The sequence below is a fragment of the Bufo bufo genome, chromosome 9, assembly GCF_905171765.1.
Source record: "Bufo bufo chromosome 9, aBufBuf1.1, whole genome shotgun sequence".
NCBI lineage: Eukaryota > Metazoa > Chordata > Amphibia > Anura > Bufonidae > Bufo > Bufo bufo.
Genome location: NC_053397.1, coordinates 15,940,851 through 15,960,029, shown reverse-complemented (window position 1 = coordinate 15,960,029; position 19,179 = coordinate 15,940,851). Strand labels below are relative to the sequence as shown.

At 45.9% G+C, this 19,179-nt stretch overlaps 1 protein-coding gene across 1 annotated transcript; it reads right to left on the bottom strand.

Moving 5' to 3' along the window:
- Positions 1 to 234: 234 nt before the first annotated feature.
- LOC120979126 (fibrinogen-like protein 1) lies at positions 235 to 15,475 on the bottom strand. The gene is made up of 4 exons (XM_040407672.1): positions 14,983 to 15,475; positions 2,535 to 2,615; positions 1,848 to 1,969; positions 235 to 1,068 (listed from the first exon to the last, which is right to left on the bottom strand). The coding sequence occupies exons 1-4, from the start codon at positions 15,473 to 15,475 to the stop codon at positions 475 to 477; spliced, it is 1,290 nt and encodes a 429-aa protein (XP_040263606.1). The 3' UTR covers positions 235 to 474.
- Positions 15,476 to 19,179: the final 3,704 nt, after the last annotated feature.

Below are 19,179 nucleotides of genomic sequence, written 5' to 3'. Positions count from 1 at the left end.
GAGCTCAATGTATTGATTGCATGCTGTGAGCTCCCCCTAGTGGTGGCTGCAGGCAGACAGAATTTTATCATCTATATCTATACAGGGGATATGGAGCTTTGTATCAGAAAAATTTAGCTCGGACCACGATGAGGATATATTAAGAAATCAGCACTGAGTTTTCAACCCCTTAAGGGAAAAAAGTGATGTTCAAGGGTGGACTTTCACTCTATATCAGCAGCCATCAGGATTTCCTCTTCTCTTCATCTGTTCCTCTGTAAACATTAATAATTTATTGATCTACCATTCAACATCCATGAAAAAAAAAAAAACATTTTATACATGTGAAGTCCTATGCTGATAAAATGGTGGAAATATGAAAAATGTGGTAAAACCAGTCTCTCCCAAAATTTTGCATTTCTTGCTGGGATACCTTGAAGTCACCACAGCCCTCAGGAGAAGAAGACATGTTAAGTCTTTTCACAAGGAAGTCTTTTAGGAGTTGAATATTCGTGTTTTCATCTCAACTTTCTTGAAGGAATATTTCTGGTTGGTCCTCTTGTCCGTCAGAATGTACCAGGTGCCCCAGTAAATGCCATTCGTCACCCCGCTATATCGCCCTTTGTGATACTTTCCATTCAGATTGGCTGCCAAGCAGGTGTCAAACCACCAGCCAGAGCCATAATACGTGCCACAGTTGCCGGATAGATAGTTGTCATTGTCACTGTCGTGGGTTGTGAAATATTTGTGGTCATGATTGTAGTTTCGGCTGTAACTCAGGGCATTGCCGGCATTGCCCTGGTATTCCCTGGCCGTTAGCCTGTACTTGTTTTGTTCACTAGCAACCTTGAACTTCTTGTAGACGGCGTGGCGTTTGACACCGTACCAGTCTTCAAGTTCAATACGTAAGGTGTGCTGTCCTAGCCTGGTGAGACTGTGCAAGTTTTCGTTACCCAACCAGTGCTCCGCATGTAGGATGCCAAAACCCTGTTTGTAATCTTGCCACGTGCGGTTGAAGTCTACTGCGCCGTCCTGTCGCCTCTGGAAAACCGTCCATCCTCCTCCATCGGTGACCATGTCACAGTAAGCCTGAAAGAGGTTTTACCAAAATAGTCAGACTGGTTAATTTTAACAAGGACTGCAGACAATTCCCACAATTTGATGGTGGATCTGCTGAATCTCAAGAGGATTTATTGGACCCTCACCTTGGAGAACATTGACCCCGAGGTCAGTAGGATTTATCTTTGTATCGGGCATAAATGAAAAGACTACGCTGACATATCAGAACATCTAAGGCAGTATTCACCAACCAGACACTTGTGGCTCCCGGGAAAGCTGTTGACACAAGCCTTGATGGTTCCTGGGACATCAGAGCCAAGATCAGAACCACATTACAGTACCAAAAAAGTGATACTCATCTCACAGGTCCCCACCGGTCTCTATTCCTGGTCCCTTTTGATATACAGAAATCACTACTCAGCGCAGTCGGGACTACTGGGAACCCGGGAAGCATTCCAACCGGATTGGCGGGAAGTAGGTGAGATGTGTATCATTTCTTTTGTTTTTAGTTTTTTTGCCATTGTGACCCTTTTTTTAAAAAAGTAAAAAATTACCAGCCAAATAACCCCTTTAAATCCATCTCTCTGGAACTTGGCACCAGAGTCAGGATCATAACTGGTGGTTCAAGCTGCAACCAACTCAACAGAACTGGACCTTCCACCAACACACATAATATGGGATCTGCAAGGTCTTTTCGACAGCATAACTAAGAATACCCAAGCTAACACCTGTATTAGAGATCTGCATGGAGAGTTCCTGGATCGAGTAACCACCATCAAGTATATAGAAGAGGAAAAGGACCTCTGTACCTCAAAGGGCTGTCTCGTTGAAATGGGCTGAATGGTGTAGATTCCATTATCTCGGATTCCCTGTTTGTAGATATCGGCACAGTCTCGGGGAAACAGTCTCTGGGGTTTTTCTGATGATTCGACTAACGATGAGAATGACGGGAGAAATAAAGATATATTTTATGAGCTAATTTATAAACTGATCAGCAACTCAATTCTTATATAAATTCAGCTCGAAAAAAAAAAGTGTCCACCTTTTAACATCATGTTTTAGGTCTAACCAACTGTATTGATTAATTTCATGATATCACTTTATAGCAGTTGGAGCTTTGTTTTTCTTGCACAGGGCTCCAAATCTCCTGCTCTTATTTTGCTTGTGGCCACCACTAGGGGGAGCTCTGTGCATACTGTGTTATTATTGAGTTCAATGTATAACCAGTATGCAGTAATCTCCTGAGCTCCTCCTAGTGGTGGCTGCAGGCAAGATTTTATCTTTAATTGTATGAGCATAGGATTTGCAGCTCAGCTTTAATCAGCGGATCATTTTCGACCTGTTCAGGAAAAAAAAAACATAATGGTACTCGAAAATGGACATTAGATGCTAAGATGTCCCATTTGTCCCTTTTCTGACAATGAAACTGTACATTAGTAATGTAGATACATCAATCACTGGGGTAGTATCTTACATGTGTGTGCTTATTCACTCACCTGCAGATACCGTGTTTCCAACACTCTTCATCATATGCGGCATTTCCTCCTTTGTCTCGAGGGTCCGGAGTCGTCGACTTTCTACAACAAAGACTTTTTGAGTAAAAGCAAAAACAAAGGACACGGTATAAGCAACCACAACATAGAAATGCCTTATTCCACGATACTGTCTGTACATTTAAAGAATATCTCCACTTTTCAGAAATGGAGCAACCTTCTGAATAGTCTTGATTACAAATCTAATACCGTTTTGTGTATACAGCTCCTGTACAGACCTATAAAGTTAGTGTGACTACAGGATCAGACTACACAGGGTTTGTTTGTAGTCTGTAACCATGACGACATTAGTTTGCATTGGAGCTGTACACACAAGTGGTAGGGGATTAAGGACATTTAGGAATTCTCAAAGAAATCCACAAATCTCTAGGATTTAATTCTGTCACTGTTCTGTGGTCCAGAAAACACTGGTTTAGGAGATATCACGGACGGTGCCTAACAACCCCCTGTGGCCTTCTTCTAAAAGTCTTCAATTAGTTTAGCTTTATTCTGCAAGTTCTTGAGGAATGCTCTGAAGCAGCCATGTTGTACATGGATAGAATGACTCAGATTTTCCCTATACATCTGCCCTCTTAATACTGAACTGGCAAATGCACAGCACCAAGCTAAAGACAGAGTGGGGATTGTGTTGGGAGCAGGGAAGGCTCTTGTCTTTGTTTAGTGGAGGCGCTGGGAGCCGGGACGGTCACATCAGAAAGCTGGTGTCAAAACTCTTCCAACTTTGGAGGACGTCAGCGATCAGAGGGGCTCGTCGGAGCATCAAAGATGAGACAACACTGATGAGCCGCACAATGCTAATTTCCCCTTTGTTTATATTTCTCTCCTTCCACCTCAGTAACCTCCACATAGTCCCCACTATTCTCCTCTTTCTACACGTTCTTGTTTCAATCCATTGAATGGATGGATAGGTGAAATAGAAACATAGGAGATATACAGAATATGATAGAAAGACTAGATAGATAAAAACCACAGATAGATGGATAATTCAATGCAAAAGAAAGCACAGCACAGTCAGGTTGCGATGGTCGGGTGCAATCCCTCTGGGAATATAGGCAATGGTCCAATGTTAAATCCAAAAAGAAAAAGGTGAGGCGGCTATTTTGGAGAATAAACAGGTCCTACACCCATTCACCGTACCTGGTGTTGCCTCGTCTTTTGCTTTTTAGATAGATAAGATAGATAGATATGAAATAGATTGATAGATAGAAACATAGGAGATATATACAGTATGTGATAGAGAGATGAATGGGTAGATGAGAGATAGGAAGATAGAAACACAGGAGATATACAGTATATGATAAAAAGACTAGACATAAGATGAAGAGATTAATAGATGATAGATAAATAGGAGATATATCGTATTTGATTATATAGATGATAGACATAAGATATATAGATAGATATGAGATAGGTGGACATAAGATAAAGAGAGACAGATATGAGATAGATAGACGATAAATAGAAGCTTTGGAGATATACAGTATATGATGGACTATATTAGATAGACATAAGATAAAGAGATAGATAGATATGCGATATATGCATGATAGATAGACCCCCCGGTAGGCTCATTGTCCCCCAGCAGCTGCACATTGCACAGTAGCCTGCACTACCTATAGACACACAGCATCTCAACCAACCTATGTTCATATAAAAAGCTGGTAGATTATGTAGATTATTATTACTGACACATCACAGGCTGAGACGACTTGTAGGCACAGAGGCCAGTATCCTCTTTCCCCAGGATCCCCTGTTCTCGAAGTCGCTGCAGGGGCCCCGTCATCTTGTAGAGCCTTGCCGCTGTCTATTTGCATGTACAGTAGTGTTACAGTGGGGCCCCAGAATGAATGTTACCGGTGGGCTCAGGGCACGTCGGTCCTACACTGGATAGACAGATCATTATCATCCCGACACGGTGAGTTTACATGAGGATTACCGTCGGTTTATTTAATCCTCTGCTATAACTTGTGCTATATAACATCATCACAATAAAACAATCACCCGATAACAGGTTTACAGTCGGCACTAACCCTCCGGGGTAAGGGATCTCCCCCTGTACTTAGCAGAATGTAGCAGGAGCCTGGGCGAGCTGGGTGATGACTCCCATGTTAACTGGCAGACACCGCACTACTAGTCACCCAACACTTAGGCTACATGCAGACAAACAATGTTTGTTTCCGTGTCCGTTGCGTTTTTTTTGCGGATAGGATTTGGACCCATTCATTTAAAAAAACGTGTGCCGTCCGCATCAGTATGTCCGTTCCGTTGCCTCTCAAAAAAAATTGCGCATGTCCTATTTTTTTCTAGTTTGCGGACAAGGATAGGCATCATTACAATGGATCCGCAAAAAAACGGATGCCATACGGAACATCATCCGTTTTTTTTTTTGCGGACCGCAAAATACATACGGTCGTGTGCATGTAGCCTTATACAAAGCATAAAAGGGCTTTATTATGTAGTAACTTTGTTGAGAGCAGATCACCCAACGTTCAGCCCGATCATTGCTTCATTGTATTCACTACTGATAACCGGATGCATTATGGGAAGTGTAGTTCAGCAATAGCGGCGTTATGCTCTGCTCGTTCCCAACATCAAGAGCAGCCAATTACCAGCACTATACATACATAGAGGCAGCACAATGGACTCTGATGCCTTTGAAAAGACAAAGCGAGCGGCTTCTGTGAGATCCTGGAAGAGTCATTAATTATACTGAGAAATCATTAGAGTGAAGACATGAAAGGCTTCCACCTCCAAACTGCGGACGAGGCCTGGGGTGGACAGTGAAAACCCTGGGAGCGTGAACCTGGAACTAACCTATTGTAGAGACTCTCAATCATCTATACCAGGGGTCTCCAAACCCCGGCCCGCGGGCCACAACCGGCCCGCTTGTGCGTTCGATCCGGCCCGCCCGCAGCTGGCAGGTTGCAGGAACCAAATCCGCACAACCGCCCATGCTGTCACGCTTGTGTTGTGTGTTCGATTCCGCGCCCGCCCGCAGCTGACAGGTTGCAGGAACGAAAGCCGCACAACCGCCCATGCTGTCACGCTGTGCTTTTTGATTGGCTGCTGGGACCGCCGATGTCCCGGCAACCAGTGACGTCACAGGTGCGGCACCTCCCCTCTTCCCGCCCGCTGTTTGAAATAACAAATCCACGTGTGTAGCAGCGGGCGGGAGTCGGGACTCAGGAGTCCAAGAAGAGAAAAAAAAAGAAGAGGAGCAGAAGCCGGCTACAGCGGAGGCAAGTGTTGCACAACGCTGATGGGGACACAATGGGGAACGCTGACATTGCTGTGCTGCGCTGATGGGGACACAAGCTGCTGAGGACACATACTGATGGGGATATTGCTGTGCTGCTGGGGACACTGCTGATGGGGACTTTGCTGTGCTGATGGGGACATTGCTGTTCTGATGGGGACACCGTTGATGAGGACACGGGTGTCCCCATCAATGGTGTCCCCATCAGCACAGCAATGTCCCCATCAGAGGTGTCCCCATCAGCGATGATGGGCACACTGCTGATGGGGACAATTCTGTTCTGATGGGGACATTGCTGGGGACACCGCTGTTTGGCACACTGCTGATGGGGACATGGGTGTCCACATCAATGGTGTCCCCATCAAGATAGCAATGTCCCCATCAGCGGTAACCCCATAATCGATGTCCCCATCAGCACAGCAATGTCCCCATCAGAGGTGTCCCCATCAGCGGTGATGGGGACACATGCTGCTGGGGACACCGCTGACAGGGACATTGCTGTGCTGATGGGGATGTTGCGGTGGACACTGCTGATGGGGACATTGCTGTTCTGATGGGACATTGCTGGGGACACCGCTGATGGGGACATGGGTATCCCCATCAGCGGTGACCCATCATCGGTTTCCACATCAGCACAGCGGCGTCCCCATCAGCAATGATGGGGACGCTGCTAATGTGGAAACTGCTGATGTGAACATTGCTGTGCTGATGGGGACATTGCTGAGGACACCGCTGATTGGCACACTGCTGATGGGGACAAAGGTGTCCCCATCAATGGTGTCCCCATCAGTACAGCAATGTCCCCATCAGCGTCCCCATTCTGATGGGGACATTGCTGTTCTGATGGGGACACCACTGATAGGGACACGGGTGTCCCCATCAACCGCGTCCCCAAAGGCAGTGTCCCCATCAGTGGTGTCCCCATCAGCTGCTAATGGGGACTCCGCTGATGGGGACATTGCTGTTCTGATGGGGACATCATTAATGGGGACATTGCTGTGCTGATGCTGACATTGCTGTTCTGATGGGAACATTGCTGTGCTGATGGGGACACCGCTGATGGGGACATTGCTGTGCTGATGGGGACACAGCTGATGGGGACATTGCTGTGCTGATGGGGACAACGCTGATAGGGACACGGGTGTCCCCATCAATGGTGTCCCCATCAGTGGTGTCCCCATCAGCACAGCAATGTCCCCAACAGCAGCGTCCCCATCAGTGGTGTCCCCATCAGCACAGCAATGTCCCCAACAGCAGCGTCCCCATCAGTGGGTGTCCCCATGATGGGAATATTGTTTTTCTGATGGGAATATTGTTTTTTTGATGGGAATATTTTTTTTTTTATGGGAATATTGCTTTTCTGATGGGGACATTGCTGTTCTGATTTGGCCATTGCTGTTCTGATGGGGACACCGCTGATAGGGACACGGGTGTCCCCATCAATGGTGTCCCCATCAGCCGCGTCCCCAACAGCAGTGTCCCCATCAGTGGTGGCCCCTATCAGCTGCTAATGGGGACTCCGCTGATGGGGACATTGCTGTTCTGATGGGGACATCGTTGATGGGGACATTGCTGTGCTTAAGGGTGACACGGCTGATGGGGACATTGCTGTGCTGATGCTGACATTGCTGTGCTGATGCTGACATTGCTGTGCTGATGGGGACATTGCTGTGCTGATGGGGACATTGTTGTGCTGATGCTGACATTGCTGTGCTGATGGGGACATTGCTGTGCTGATGCTGACATTGCTGTGCTGATGCTGACATTGCTGTGCTGATGGGGACATTGCTGTGCTGATGGGGACATTGCTGTGCTGATGGGGACATTGTTGTGCTGATGCTGACATTGCTGTGCTGATGCTGACATTGCTGTGCTGATGGGGACATTGTTGTGCTGATGCTGACATTGCTGTGCTGATGGGGACATTGCTGTGCTGATGGGGACATTGCTGTGCTGATGGGGACATTGCTGTGCTGATGGGGACATTGTTGTGCTGATGCTGACATTGCTGTGCTGATGGGGACATTGCTGTGCTGATGGGGACATTGCTGTGCTGATGGGGACATTGCTGTGCTGATGGGGACATTGCTGTGCTGATGGGGACATTGTTGTGCTGATGCTGACATTGCTGTGCTGATGCTGACATTGCTGTGCTGATGGGGACATTGCTGTGCTGATGGGGACATTGCTGTGCTGATGGGGACATTGCTGTGCTGATGCTGACATTGCTGTGCTGATGGGGACATTGCTGTGCTGATGGGGACATTGCTGTGCTGATGGGGACATTGCTGTGCTGATGGGGACATTGTTGTGCTGATGCTGACATTGCTGTGCTGATGGGGACATTGCTGTGCTGATGCTGACATTGCTGTGCTGATGCTGACATTGCTGTGCTGATGGGGACATTGCTGTGCTGATGGGGACATTGCTGTGCTGATGGGGACATTGTTGTGCTGATGCTGACATTGCTGTGCTGATGCTGACATTGCTGTGCTGATGGGGACATTGTTGTGCTGATGCTGACATTGCTGTGCTGATGGGGACATTGCTGTGCTGATGGGGACATTGCTGTGCTGATGGGGACATTGCTGTGCTGATGGGGACATTGTTGTGCTGATGCTGACATTGCTGTGCTGATGGGGACATTGCTGTGCTGATGGGGACATTGCTGTGCTGATGGGGACATTGCTGTGCTGATGGGGACATTGCTGTGCTGATGGGGACATTGTTGTGCTGATGCTGACATTGCTGTGCTGATGCTGACATTGCTGTGCTGATGGGGACATTGCTGTGCTGATGGGGACATTGCTGTGCTGATGGGGACATTGCTGTGCTGATGGGGACATTGCTGTGCTGATGCTGACATTGCTGTGCTGATGGGGACATTGCTGTGCTGATGGGGACATTGCTGTGCTGATGGGGACATTGCTGTGCTGATGGGGACATTGTTGTGCTGATGCTGACATTGCTGTGCTGATGCTGACATTGCTGTGCTGATGCTGACATTGCTGTGCTGATGGGGACATTGCTGTGCTGATGGGGACATTGCTGTGCTGATGGGGACATTGCTGTGCTGATGGGGACATTGCTGTGCTGATGGGGACATTGCTGTGCTGATGGGGACATTTTTGTGCTGATGGGGACATTTTTGTGCTGATGGGGACACCGCTGATAGGGACACGGGTGTCTTTGCGTTGTTTTGCTAAAGTTTTTTCTCTTTTGTTCTCAGTCATATCATGCTGATTACAAAAACGATCCATGTAAAATATATACATTTAATTTAATACATAACTGATTTTTTTTTCCGGCCCCCGAATACTTGTAAAATCTTCAATGTGGCCCTCCTGTTGAAAAGTTTGGAGACCCCTGATCTATACCATTATAGAGACAGGTGATCCAAGCGGAGATTTAGAGAACTTGATGAGAATGATACAATGTTTACAACTATTGTTACATTGTACAGAACAGTCTGCAATGAAGATCAGTCCGGCACTAAACCTTCTCAAGGAGATTGTACAGGACCTGGTACATGAGGGCCCCCAAAGACCCCTCTGCCAAATAACACACCGGTATTATAAATGGCACCTGTGAGGAGAGGGACCAGTGACTTTTCTCTAAGGACCGAGGGGTTTAGTTGTATCTCTGATCATTCTAAATTTCCCTCCCATCCGGACGGATCACAGATTTCATTTTCTCTGGGGGAAGGGAAGTGACAACTTCTCTGAGCACATTTGTGCCTCATTAAATGGGTTGTCACTTCAAAGCAGTTGGCCAGTATTACATCACCGCTGTGGCCAGACATTGGCGCATGTCACCCCATCCATTCTTAAAAGGGGTTTTCCAAGATTTTTATACGGATGACCTATCCTCTCTATACGGATGACCTATCCTCTCTATACGGATGACCTATTCTCTCTATTAGATAGTATCTAATAGGAGGGGTCCGACACCGGGGATCCCCGCCGATCAGCTATTTGAGGCAGCGGCCTTCTCCCAGCATTTCCTAGGTTCATGTGTCATGCGGCCTAGGAGCAGCTCAGCCCCATTCGAGTGAATAGGGCTGATCGCAATACCAAGCACGGCTGCTATACAAAAGGCAGCGGAGCTCACGGTGTCGGACCCCCACCGATCAGATACTGATGACCTATCCAGACGATAGGTCATCAGTATAAAAAACTCTGAAAACCCTTTTAAGTTTACATGCAGGAACCGAGGTGCAAGACAGAAAGCTGTGGACCCAAGGAGCTGGAACCAAGCAGCAAGGAAGTAAGTACGATTCCCTTCACAGGTCTGGCAGGGAGGGGTATTTAAAGGGGCTGTCTCTCTCTATGATATGCCACCAATGTCAGATAGGTGCTGGTCCCACCTCTGGCATTGGTGGCATATCCTAGTGATATGCCACCAATGTTCCAGGTGAGATAACCCCTTTAAAAAAAAAAAAGCACACCCTTAACAACCCCTTTAAGGTTTGCTTTATGCGTACTTTAGAAATTTCTTTGCTGTTTTCAACTTTCACAGAGAAGACTATAGAAAAAAGGTCAGAAAACAAATGGCATACTTACAGCATACTGCTTTTGGAAAAACTGCAAACACCCAAATGCAACACAAAAAAACATCAGGAAATGATCTGTCCATAGTGTTTTCCATAATGCACCATAGACTTTAGCGTAACGTCCCTACATAAAAAATTGCTAAAAGATAACTGTGAAAAACGGTAATACAGGAAAAAACGGGCAGATTTACTAATGTCTCTACGCCTAGATTCTGTCTAAAAAGTGGTGCAATTTGGTGTTAACTAGACTTTCTCCAAAGTTTACTGCTTCACGGGAAAAGGTGCGGCCTAATAGGCGCCAGAACTGCCCTGTAAAATACTGCCATCTGGTCTGGACAGCCTGGCTATGTTATCTATAGGATTAGTAAATTTGCCCCAATGTGTGTGACCAGCCGAATGTTTTTTCCAGGACTATAATATTGACAGGTGAGGGTCTGACCTGATCTAGGACCCCTGATGATCACTGTGGTCCTCCTTACAAGTTGAAGGGGTTATCCTGGAAGCACAGGACAAAAGAACGGCAAACTGAGCTTTATGATGGCGGACTGGCGGAAATCCGACTCAGCTGGGCAGCTCTTCGGCAGAGTGGATGGTACGATCAGGATGGGGATCAGGCATGAAAACAGAAAAGTAGTAAGCCTATCTTCTTCCATGAAACCATTATTTTAAACGTCCACTTCTGTGTATATTGAATGGTTGGAGACATAGAAGAAGTGACAGATACTTCCTACTTACTAAACAATGGCAGCCAGCATCCGGCCAGGGCGACAGCCCCCAGGGACTATGTGCCTCCTGAGGGGGGTTCTCATAGCATAGTCTCGGCAGGTTAGTCCACCTCTGATAACCAGAAACACATTTACGTTAACCCACAATTCGCAGGTCACCTCTGTTTCACCTCGAAGATGATAAATGTAGGTGAAGGTATCACGGCAGATGTGCACGACCGTGTATTAAACAGAATGGCGGAGCACCGAACAAGCTTGTGTAACGCCAGAGTCCATCCATCTTGCATATCCTGTGTCTGCGAAACTCCAAATCCAGATTTATGGAGATCACAGGGAAGGTTCCCCCTGGTGGGATTATGCCATAATGCCGCAGAGGGAAAAATGCATCATATTCCGAAAAACTGAAAAATCTGGAGGATTCCTTCATCCACTGGTAACATCTTGGTGTGTGCAAGGAGCATCAAAATCTATAAATCTAGTGTTTTGGGGCAAATCTGGTGTCATGACAGTAGTGTGCATAGAAGAGCACAGTCACTCAGTGCAGAATGGAGATGATTAGGGGATAAAGCTCTGAACTCCCCATGGCCACATGATGACACGACTGTAGCGTGACCGATCGCTAGGTCATATCAGTCCCAAAAATAATGTAAAAATGTAACCAATTCTGAAACCATATTTTCAAGTAATCAGGTTTTCCATCAAAAATTATTAGGAAATTCTCCCTGAAATGTTGTCGGGTTTAGAAAACCCCTTTTCAGATATCCTATAAGGGAATCAGTTCACGACCTCCTCTATTAGCCAGTGACTACAAAGAGCGCCTCCGACTCTGGAGGACCAGGCACTTCTATGCATCGACCAGACAGCTCATTGAGTTCAGCAGGAGCTGTGCAATACTTCCGTTCACCTGTGGTGGCACTGCAGGAGAATGAAACACTTGATGGTTCTTCGCTGATTGTTTGGGATCCCAACAGAAAGACGCCCTGTGATCTTCTCATCAGGGGATCCTTCCAAGGGCTCATGCACACAGCCGCTGCCCGTCTGTGCCTGTATTGTGGCCTGCAAGCAGCGGGTCCACACTTGAATGGGTCCACAATCCGGGAAGATATACGGTGTGGTGTGGAACAGAGGCACCGATCGGAAGCCTACAGAAGCACTAGAAAGTGCTTCCATGGGTTTTCTGTCTATGCCTCGCACCGCAAAAAAAGTATTTTTGCGGTGCGAACCGCCAGATGCAGATCGCAGGCCCCATTAAAGTGAATGGGTCCCCAGTCAGCAGCCACACGGTCGGTGCCCGCGCATTTGCCAGCACATGCCCTAATAAAAAGGATTGTCCAGAGTGGATAACCCCTTTAAAAACACAGACTTTTCAACTCCTTGCAAGGTGGTCCAGCACCGTCTGGGGTTAGATAGTTTATTTCTGGAGCTCAACCTTTAGCACTGGTGGCATGCAACAGGTTGAAGGTGAGAAGAGCAATCCCAAACTTTAAGGTTTCCCAAGATATAAACTTATCCCCTTTCCACAGTACAAGTGTCTGATCAGTGGGGGTCCGATTGCTGGAACCCCCTCTAATCACAAGGAGGGTGTCCTTAGTTTCCTGAATGAATCAAGTGGCGGTCAAGTATATACGCTGCTCCATTCATTCTCTCTGCCAGCCTATACAGATGTATGAAACATGCTCAACCGGAACACTATTCACAACGGGTACATAGCACCCCTATTCTAGATTGGTGGGGGTCCCAATGGTCACATAATTTAAACAGTTACCACTAAACTCAATGTAAGCCGTAAAACATCTTTTCACTGAGCTCTCCGTAGCAGTGGATGCAGGAAAATGGCATGGTTTTATGTCGGGAACCAAAGAAGTACAGGGGAGGACCCCTAGAGCATGGCGAGTGCGCCACTCGGTCCTCCACTTTCCATCTTCTCTCATGATGACGCACACATCACTGCTTCAATAACTTATTTGAACTGCTGCCTAAACAATTGCCTTGATGACGCAGAACTTTCCAGTCCTGACTTCCTCTTTTGGCCCCGTTCTCTTTCTAAACTCTTTAACACTAAATCCTGCCATTGAAAGGGGGTTCAGAACTCAAAGTTCACAGCGGCTGATGTCATAGAAACTCCTAAGACCACTCCGAGGGGATTCGAGGTAACCGTCGCTTCCAACAATAAAACGATTCAGTACGACTTAAGATGGAGACGATCACACAGGAAGGGGTTAACTCATTAAATAAAAATTACTGCTAATGTACATAAAGGAAGGGTGACAGACGGGTGTATTTCCTTGAAAATGACCCATCTATACTGTGCACGAAGTCATCCGTTTCCGCAGTCCTAAGCCGCTACTGTACACAATGGAGTCTATTGCCGTCCGCTGCAGGGAGCCCATTGGTTTTACACTGTGGAACGTCTTAAAAACCTGATATTGGTGAAGTCCAATAGTCTAGAAAACTATATAACTGTATGCTCGTATACAATGATATATAATCTGTACATTGGCCTAAGGGTCCATTCACACGTCCGTTGTTTCTTTCCTGATCTGTTCCGTTTTTTGCTGAACAGATCTGGACCAGATCTGGACCCATTCATTTTCAATGGGTCCTGAAAAAAATCAGACATTGAGCTGTCCGTTTTTTTCCAGGACCCATTGAAAATGAATGGGTCCAGATCTGGTCCAGATCTGTTCAGCAAAAAACGGAACAGATCAGGAAAGAAATAACGGACGTGTGAATGGACCCTAAGGCAGAGTTTCACTTTATGACATAAATCTACTTAAAGGGATGGTCCACTTCGAACATTACACTCATTACAGTTACTCCTTCTGCTGAGACCCCCAGCAATCAGTTGTAATTTGTAGTCGGAACCTGGCCAAAAGTGTTTAATTTCCCAGCAGCGCCACCACAGGAGAACTAAAGCATTACACAGTTCCCATTGAAATCAATGGGCCATGTAATGCACAGAAGTGTTGGGTCCTCCAGAATGAGTGACGCTCTTGGTGGCCGATCTAGGCTCTGGCCAATGAAGAAGCAAAGAGAAGAATGGCTACTATTAGGTCTAAGCTACACAGGTGCATTTAATGGGGTGCTTTGAGAGTAAAATATTAGTGACCGACCCCAAGATCGGTGAGAGTCTGACTCTTCACCTCATTGATGATTAGCTGTACACCAAGTATACCAAACACAGCGCCGTGCATTATATAGTGGCTGTGCCTGGTATTGCAGCTCAATCCCGTTCACTTGAATGGGACGGAGTTACCCAAAGGACATGAGACCAATGGACGTGACATCACAGGCTGAGGTGGAGGCAGCAGAGACCATGACCTCTTCAAACATTTGATCGGTCAACACAGCCGATTGGATATTGATGACCTTTCCTGAGTATGCACGGACGGCTTCTGAGTGCATACGACAATAATCAGAAGTGTCTGATATCACTCAGAAGGTGGGAAGATGTTCTTGTGGTTATGGAGATTCCCTTGTCTAGTGTTGGAAATTCAAGGCACTAGGATGTCTGAGATTAAGTTGTGGACCAGACATCTCACCACGTATGGAGAGGTGAAGATACCCTGATCAGTGGACGACAACCCAGTAGAGAAGACCCAGATTTAGTCTTGGGTTCCTCCAATTAACCAAATAAGACAACTATTTTATATTCACCCGCATTATCACACCTACAATTCTATGCATCTTCAGGTGGTTAGCGCTCTGAAGGTCCCATTGCTACCACCCCACTACTATGAGATCAGTGCCTGAACATAATTTTGAGGATTCATTCTCAGTTGTATGTAATTTTACTATCCTTTAATGTCATGGACACCAACACATGCCAAAAATTTACACCAATTTCCAAGGACTCACCTAATGCAGAGAGTTTTTGGACAGACTCATTGCAGGGCAGTTCACATCCAGACAAGATCCCCAGGAGAAGCACCACCAGCGAGTTGAGTCGCTCTTCCATCTTGCTGAGATTCATCTTGCTGTCCTCCTGTAACTTGTGGAATAGAGACGTCATCGACTGGAGATTTGATTCCAACAAAGTCAACCTCTCACCCACGCTCTTGGGTTTCGGATTTTGAGGTTTGGCATTGCCTTCAGCTACAGACTGTTTGAGGGTTTGTTTGAACTCTTGGTTTCCTTCTTGGTGGACCTCCTTAAGTTCTTCAGGAGTGGGTTGCTCATCCGGAAGAAGAAAATGCAGCCGGCATCCATGAGGTCCATTGCAGTTGGCGTCTACAGGTGGCATGGCGACAAGATGCTCGAAGCAGGTTGGGTCATCTTGCCCGTCACTGCAGTCACGGTTGTCAGCTGCCTCTAAATCTGACAGCAGTAATAGGACTACAATCCATAGCATCTTCTGGTGTGAAAAAAGTCTCATTTCCACTTCTCTGGAACTTTTTCCTATTCCCTCAGCTGGTATCTTGCATGCACGGACTGGAAAAAAAAAATAACCTGTGTAATCTCTCTTCACTTTTTTACAGGTTGGGCAATGTCCCTCTGTACACAACCCTTCACAGGCTGGGAAATCCTCTGAAAGAGCTTCAAAGCAAATGAAGATAGTGTGTGTGTGAGGCATGTACCAGAGCGGAGAGGGCTGGGGGCTAAGGGGGGGCAGCTTGCATGAGGGGAGAGGAGGGACTGGAAAAGTCTCAAATAAAGAACACTTGAAACTAAGATTAGCATCTTGCAGCCCATTGAAGAGCAGCCTTGGTTGTGTCTAGGTGAATGGCCTCCGTCTGATTATTATTATTGTGAGTGCTCTTGCCTGCGAAGACTTGACTGGGAAGGGTGGATTCCCAGGTGAAGGGAATATCCCAGGTATTGTCATTATTTCCACCGCCATCCACTGGTTATAACAACACAAACTGTTATGGGGCGACACAGTGTGATACAAATTGTTTATACCTGTAAGAGCGTAGAGCAAGAAGATTGCCTGTGTTTTCTGGAGGCTGCGAGCCATTGACTTGCAATGCATGCAAGTTAGACAAGCACTACTACACCAGCGCTGCACCCCTTCATTCTCAGGATCCCCGCGATATGCCATCGCTTTCTAAGGTGGGGAAATCTCCTTTAATTACAGAGATTTCAACCATTTCACAACTAATGAAAATTCTCTATTACTTTCCATGTGTTGTTGACATTGACTAGTAATAGAGATGCTGTAAGGCATACAATTATGGTTGACCCACCATCAGGACAACTGGCCTTGACAATCGACTTCACTGAGTCAGGAAAAACCTGGGATACATCAGGACACTTAATCCTTCCCTAATTCCACAGGAGCAGCACTCCCAACGTGACGGCTGTGAATGATGCTACACCCCTCACATCAGCACCATCAGAGTCTTGACTTCATAAAGATCACCTTTTCCATATTCTATAGTGTTAGCACACTGACAGTTGCCACCACGGTCACCTTATGTGGAGTCATCTCAGATGTTAAACTCATTTGCTTCCTAAATGCACAACTTTAATGCTTTTCGTTCAGAATTTCTTGCGTTTTTCCCGCTGCGGAGTGTGTGTAAGTCCTTCACCTAGCTGCTGATGCTGCTGAATCTAAATCCATTAGTGCATTAGGGAGGGCTGCAGGGAGGTGGAAGGTGTATTATATGGAAGACCAGAGTGTGGAGAGAGGAGAGGTAAGTATCCAAGGATGGCAGGCTGTAAATAGGGAAGAAGGAACACACAAGGCAGTTTGCAGGAGGAGACTCATGTGTAGATGTGAAAGAAGGCAGTGTACCTACTGCAAACTCTGCAAGGAAGTAAAGGGAAATCACACACTCCTTAGCATCAGTGACTTGAGAAGAAATCCCTTAAGGTCTGTAGAAGGAGAAGTTACTTTAGGAATAAAACTGTGCTGATACATGAAAGCTAGTGAAGACAGCAACATCATGGAAACACAGATCTCACATCCTGTGTTATGGGCAGTGTGTGTGGACTATACCAACTAACTGGTTTGGCTGAGGGCTATCTCTAAGGGCGTTATCCTGGCAGTCCTCCAATGTTCACCCTTTAACCCCTATACAAGGATCTGAACTTTGCTGGGGAGGAGGAGCTACCAGGTCGCTACCTTTTGAGATAAATCCGGAGACAGGTCCAAGGTCAGGGCAGGCAGCAGTAGGGCAGTCCGAGAAACAAGCTAAGGTCAAGGCAAGTGGCTAGTAGTCATAGTCGGCAGTCAGGCTGGAGTATGGTACATGGGTTGTCAGACAGTAAAGGAACCTTTGCTTGTTAGTAGAGACTAGAAAACCTAAAGCTCAGGCACCCTCCTGCTGGAGAGAGCACCTTAAATACCTACGGATGCCCAGTGATTATCTCGGGAAGGATCCTTCCCCAACCAAGCCCTATCTCTATAGCAGGCCTGGAGGCCTTAGAAGTAGACACGCAGGCCATGGCCTACAGAGGATGCCGACGCCAGAACCAGCGCTGCGGGAGGAAGAGGAGTCACCGGAACTGTGAGTAGCATGGCACCCAGAAGGAAGAGAGGCAGCAGTTTGCACGGGGCGGCAGCGCACTGGAAGGGACAGGTCCAGGTAAGGAAAATCTGACCGGGTGGTAAACTGAAAATGGGGTCTGAAAATGAATGAAGCAATGAAGAAGACTGCAGTCTTTTACTCAAGGTAACCAATCTAACATATGTAAAAAAAAAACATTGGTTTTCCATATCAAAGATGTCCATAGCCTCTACGGGACAGAACCAGCAGAAAACATCCCCTAGTAAAGAAAATATACAATTTACTGGGGTTCTCTGCTTTGGACAATCCCTACGTTTTAGAAGTTTGTATGGTTTCTCTTTGTTATTGCTGATTATGTACGTAATGTACGTGTGAAGGTGGGAGAGCTGAACTGCAATACTGCTTCCAGCCAGTAGGTGGCACCACTCTAGCAAAAGCTTCACCTGACTCCCATTGGCCTGTAGCTTATTAATTTTTTTTTTTTTGCTAATAATTATGCTTGAAATATAAACGCATAATTACAGGACCGTACGTATCTTTACTTACATTGCTTTTATCTCACATACATCTCCTAACCTACCCAAAATAAAGGTAAGAATTTGCCATTTCAGGGGAGCCATATGCAATGAAATGGCGAAATCCTACAGTCCTGCGCTTCTCCAGTGCGTTCACAAAGACTGAATGAAACGTTTAACTCCTTAGTGACCGGCCTGTTTTGGGACTTACTGACCGAGCGTTTTCTTCCATTTTTCATCGTCACCTTCCAAGAGCTATAACTTTTTTATTTTTCAGTCTTTGTAGCTGCATGAGGGCTTGTTTTTATTTTATGGTACAAGTTGTAGTTTTTAATGGTGTCATTTTGGGGTACACATAACTTTCTGAATAACTTTTATTAACTCTTTCTGGGAGGGAGATGGGAAAAACCAGTATGATTACAGCGATACCAAATACATATATATATTTTTTTTACATTTTATTTTGTGCAATAAAATCCCTTTTTTAAAAAAAAGAAGAAAATCATTTTGCATTGCCGCTTACCAAGACCCGTAACTTTATTTTTCTTTCCGCGGAGTTGTGTGGGGGCTTGATTTTTGCAGGACAACGTGTAGTTTTCATTGGTATCATTTTGGAATAAATTACGCTGTTTTATCGTTTGCTATTGCGTTTTTTTTCGATGGCAACTAAGAATAAATTAGCAATTCTGTAAAAAAATTTCTTACGGCTTAGGGGATAATTTTCTTGATATTTATGTAGTTCGGGTCGTTACGGATGCGGCGATACCAAACATATGGGGGAGATTTTTGCTTGCAATTTTTTCATTGAAAAACGTATTTCTACTAATTTTTTTTACTGGAATTTTTATTTATTTAGTAAATGTGTTTTTTTTAAAACTTTTTTACCACTTGATAGTCCCACAAGGGGACTATAACAGACAATATTTTGATTGCTTTTAAAATACAATGCACCATACATATAGTACATTGCATTTTAATGTCACTGCTTTACTGACATTGACCAGCAGGCTGCGCCAGAGAAGAACAGAAAACACCCAAGGCTGGCTTGGGGCCTATACCAGACCCCAGCCAGCCTTTATACACATCGG

Coding starts and splice junctions, on each gene's coding strand:
- LOC120979126 (XM_040407672.1), bottom strand. CDS start 15,475: ATGCTATGGATTGTAGTCCTATTACTGCTGTCAGATTTAGAGGCAGCT. Junction 2,616..14,982: donor CCAAAAACTCTCTGCATTAG/GTGAGTCCTTGG, acceptor TCTTTGTTGTAG/AAAGTCGACGACTCCGGACC. Junction 1,970..2,534: donor TGGAAACACGGTATCTGCAG/GTGAGTGAATAA, acceptor TCTCATCGTTAG/TCGAATCATCAGAAAAACCC.